This window comes from Geospiza fortis, unplaced genomic scaffold (genome assembly GCF_000277835.1).
Source record: "Geospiza fortis unplaced genomic scaffold, GeoFor_1.0 scaffold54, whole genome shotgun sequence".
Taxonomy (NCBI): Eukaryota; Metazoa; Chordata; class Aves; order Passeriformes; family Thraupidae; genus Geospiza; species Geospiza fortis.
The window spans coordinates 18,033,120-18,036,139 of record NW_005054301.1 but is presented as its reverse complement, the minus strand read 5'-3'; the positions used below and the strand labels follow the sequence as shown (position 1 = coordinate 18,036,139).

Below are 3,020 nucleotides of genomic sequence, written 5' to 3'. Positions count from 1 at the left end.
CACCAGGATCTGCAGCACCACACACCCAGGCGTGCCACTTAGGTCCCAAGAGCACCCCCGCAAGTACACACATCAGCACCAAGGGGACCGGTTTCATCTCACAGCAGAAGATTTTCAGGAACAAAGCATTCCTGGGTCATGCCACCCAATTTCAGATTGAAAAGGGTTGGGGGAAGGACTTCTGCCTGTTTTGTCAAGGGAACCCCTGGGGGGTTCCCTCACCGCCCCTGCAACTGCTCTTCCCACATATTAGGCCTTTGGTTGCCCGGGGCCATTAGGAGTCCCAGAGCTGAGGTCGAGATGGAGGGCCGGGCTGGCCTAGCCAGGATGCACTGTGGCACCTGTGACATCACAGCGCCGGTGTCACAATGGGGGCAGCTATCAACCCAAGGGGCAGGGAGCGCTGCCCCAGTACAGCCTCGGCGAGTGGTGAGCGTGCACACGCGCAGGAGGCTGTGCTGAATGCAGAACGAGGCCCACGGCAGAAACGCAAGTACCCCGGGCAGCTGCTTCTCACCGTGCATCCAGAGGCCGGTCCTTCGTGGGAGTGTCTTTGGCAGGACACGGTGCCGCGGCTGGGGCAGCGGCACTGCCAGCTGCCTGGGTCCCGCTTTCCTGCCATCAGATCCCTGGGGCTCCTGTCCCCACTTCCCCTATCAGTACCTCCCTCCCATCCCCACTCAACCCTTGCTCACATCCTTAAGGCCATGCTGGCCATTAAGCTCTTTTTCTTGCTTGCGCAAGCCCTCCTCCAGTACCCGCAGCAGGCTGGCGATGGGCTGTATGAGGCCGCGCGGGAGCGCATGCAGCAGCGTGCTGAGTATCTGAAGCAGCAGATGACTCAGCTCATTCTGGAGCTGGAGCAGAAGAAGCTGGAGCAGAGCAGTGGAGCCTGGGGAGCTGCGCTCATGTGGCAGTTCTCGGCTCTGACTGGAATCCTCCTCTTTCTCTTGGCACTGCGCTTTGGAGTCAAGAAAATTAAATGTGATCCAGACAACAGCGGCCACAAGGAGAGGTCCAGCAGCAACTTGGTGGAGGAAGAAGAAGGACACAACGTAGCGGCAAAGGAAGACGTAGAAAGCAACGATGCAAATGCGGAAGAGGAGAATAAGGATGGAAAGGAAGAAGGCAGCAACGTCGATGCGAAGGCAGAAAACAGTCTTGGACGTGAAGCAAAAGGAGGCTATGATGATGCAAAGGAAGAAGTAAACAACGATAAGGAAGTGGAGGAAGTCAACGCTGCCGGAAACGGAGAGGACAAAGGTGATGCAAATGGAGACGACAACCACCACAGCCTCAAAAGGGACCTTGCAAGCTTTTCAGAGGTGCACATAGAGTTGCCTGTTCTGGATCTGGACAAAGGCTGCTCCATGATTATGGACCTGATGGACAAACTCATGCGCATCTTTGAACAAGGCTTGTCCAACAGCTTCTACCCGGTGCCACAACAAGCCATTGGAGTGGGCAGTGCCTTTGAAGGCTGGAGTTCCTGTGCACAAGATGTTGTGTACCGCATGCTTGTACCCCTGACTCCCCCTCCAGGACATGCATTCCACCTGGAGCTGGACACTGTGGGGATGCTCCAGAGGAAGTTCTGTGTCCGTGTGGAGCTGCTGTGCACCTGCACGAAGGAGAGGCTGGGGGAGGACGTGCTATGTTTCCTCCACCACCCCGAGGAGGAGCTGAGAAGGAAACAGGACCCCAGCCTCCTGCACACCCTCTGCACTGGCTCCTATCTAGATGTGAAGAAAACTGTCCACTGGTTCTATCGATTCATGAGAATAGCCTGGATGCTTTTGCCTCAGTCTCCCCACTGGCGTTTAGTGTTTCAGCCCTGCAGCCGCTCTTGTAAATTTCTCCTGAGGAAAGACAAGGAAATCTTCGCGGCTGAGGTGATCTTTGGAGTGCGGCAAGGAGACTCAGATATCTTTGTGAGCAGCCAGCCTGCAGAAGTAGGCATCCCAAGCACAATGTGGCTTGAGACTCACGCCGTAGCAGAGGCAAAATTCTTCCAGCACATTTCCAGACAGGCCCTCCAGCTGGCACTGCAAGTTCCTGCAGCTCCTCCAGTGGCATCCTGATGGATGGAGATTTTTCCAGCTATGCCCTGAAGACCATGGTGATGCACCCACTGAACACTCTACCCCTGACTCAGTGGCGCAGGAGGCATTTCCGGCAGCGACTGATGGATATCCTGAAGTACCTCCACTGCTCACTGGACACAAAACAACTTAACCACTTCATCATAGGCAACAAGAGGCTTCCCGAGGAGATCAGTTTGCCCTCCGACTTCCGGGTGGCTCAACCGCCCAACCTCTTCCAGCACCTCATCCAGACCTAGCAGTCTGGATGCCCACACCAAGGCTGTGCAGGAGTATGTTTGCCTGCTGCATCGGCTCAAACAACTGCTGCTCCACGGCCATTGAAAGAGATCCTGCTGCACAGAGCTGTGCTTCTGGGGCCTCTTGACAGACCCTGTATATATGAACCTCCTGTAGTTAGTGCATTTACAGTATATATTAGTACCCTGGAATTAGCGCATTTGCTATACTTACCAGTACCCTCTAGTTATTGAATCTACTTTATATATTGGGACCCTCTAGGTAGTGCACTTTTACTATATATATTAACATACTCTAGTTAGAGAATTTACTATATATATATATGTATTAGGACACTCTAGGTAGTGCTTTTACTCTGTATATTAATGCGCTCTAGTTAGTGCATTCAGCAGTCCAGAACCCTCTTTGTTATTGTTTCAATAAACTGGAATATTCCAGTATTTGGATGGTGCAAGTTCTCCTTTATCTTGACCAGACCTGGAGCATTTGTAAACTCCACTAGTTGTGAATCTGTGACTGGCTGGGAGTAGGCACTGTTATTAGCAAGCCAACACACAGAGTTCTGACTCCCTACTGCTTACAGCCTGTCATTGCACAGGCTCTCCATGTCTCCCTTGCATTCAAGCTCAAATTTACTTTGCATAGCTGCCTTTTTTGCCTCAAGCTGGGCAGATGGAA

The 3,020-nt window shown here is 52.9% G+C and overlaps 1 protein-coding gene across 1 annotated transcript; it reads left to right on the top strand.

Annotated features, from left to right (window-relative positions):
* Nucleotides 1-707: 707 nt before the first annotated feature.
* Nucleotides 708-2,426, top strand: LOC102035269 (inositol 1,4,5-trisphosphate receptor-interacting protein-like 1). Its single transcript, XM_014310878.2, is given in 4 exon segments — nucleotides 708-2,032; nucleotides 2,034-2,070; nucleotides 2,072-2,335; nucleotides 2,337-2,426. Coding segments are annotated over 4 exon segments (1,716 nt in total).
* The last annotated feature ends 594 nt before the right edge of the window (nucleotides 2,427-3,020 follow it).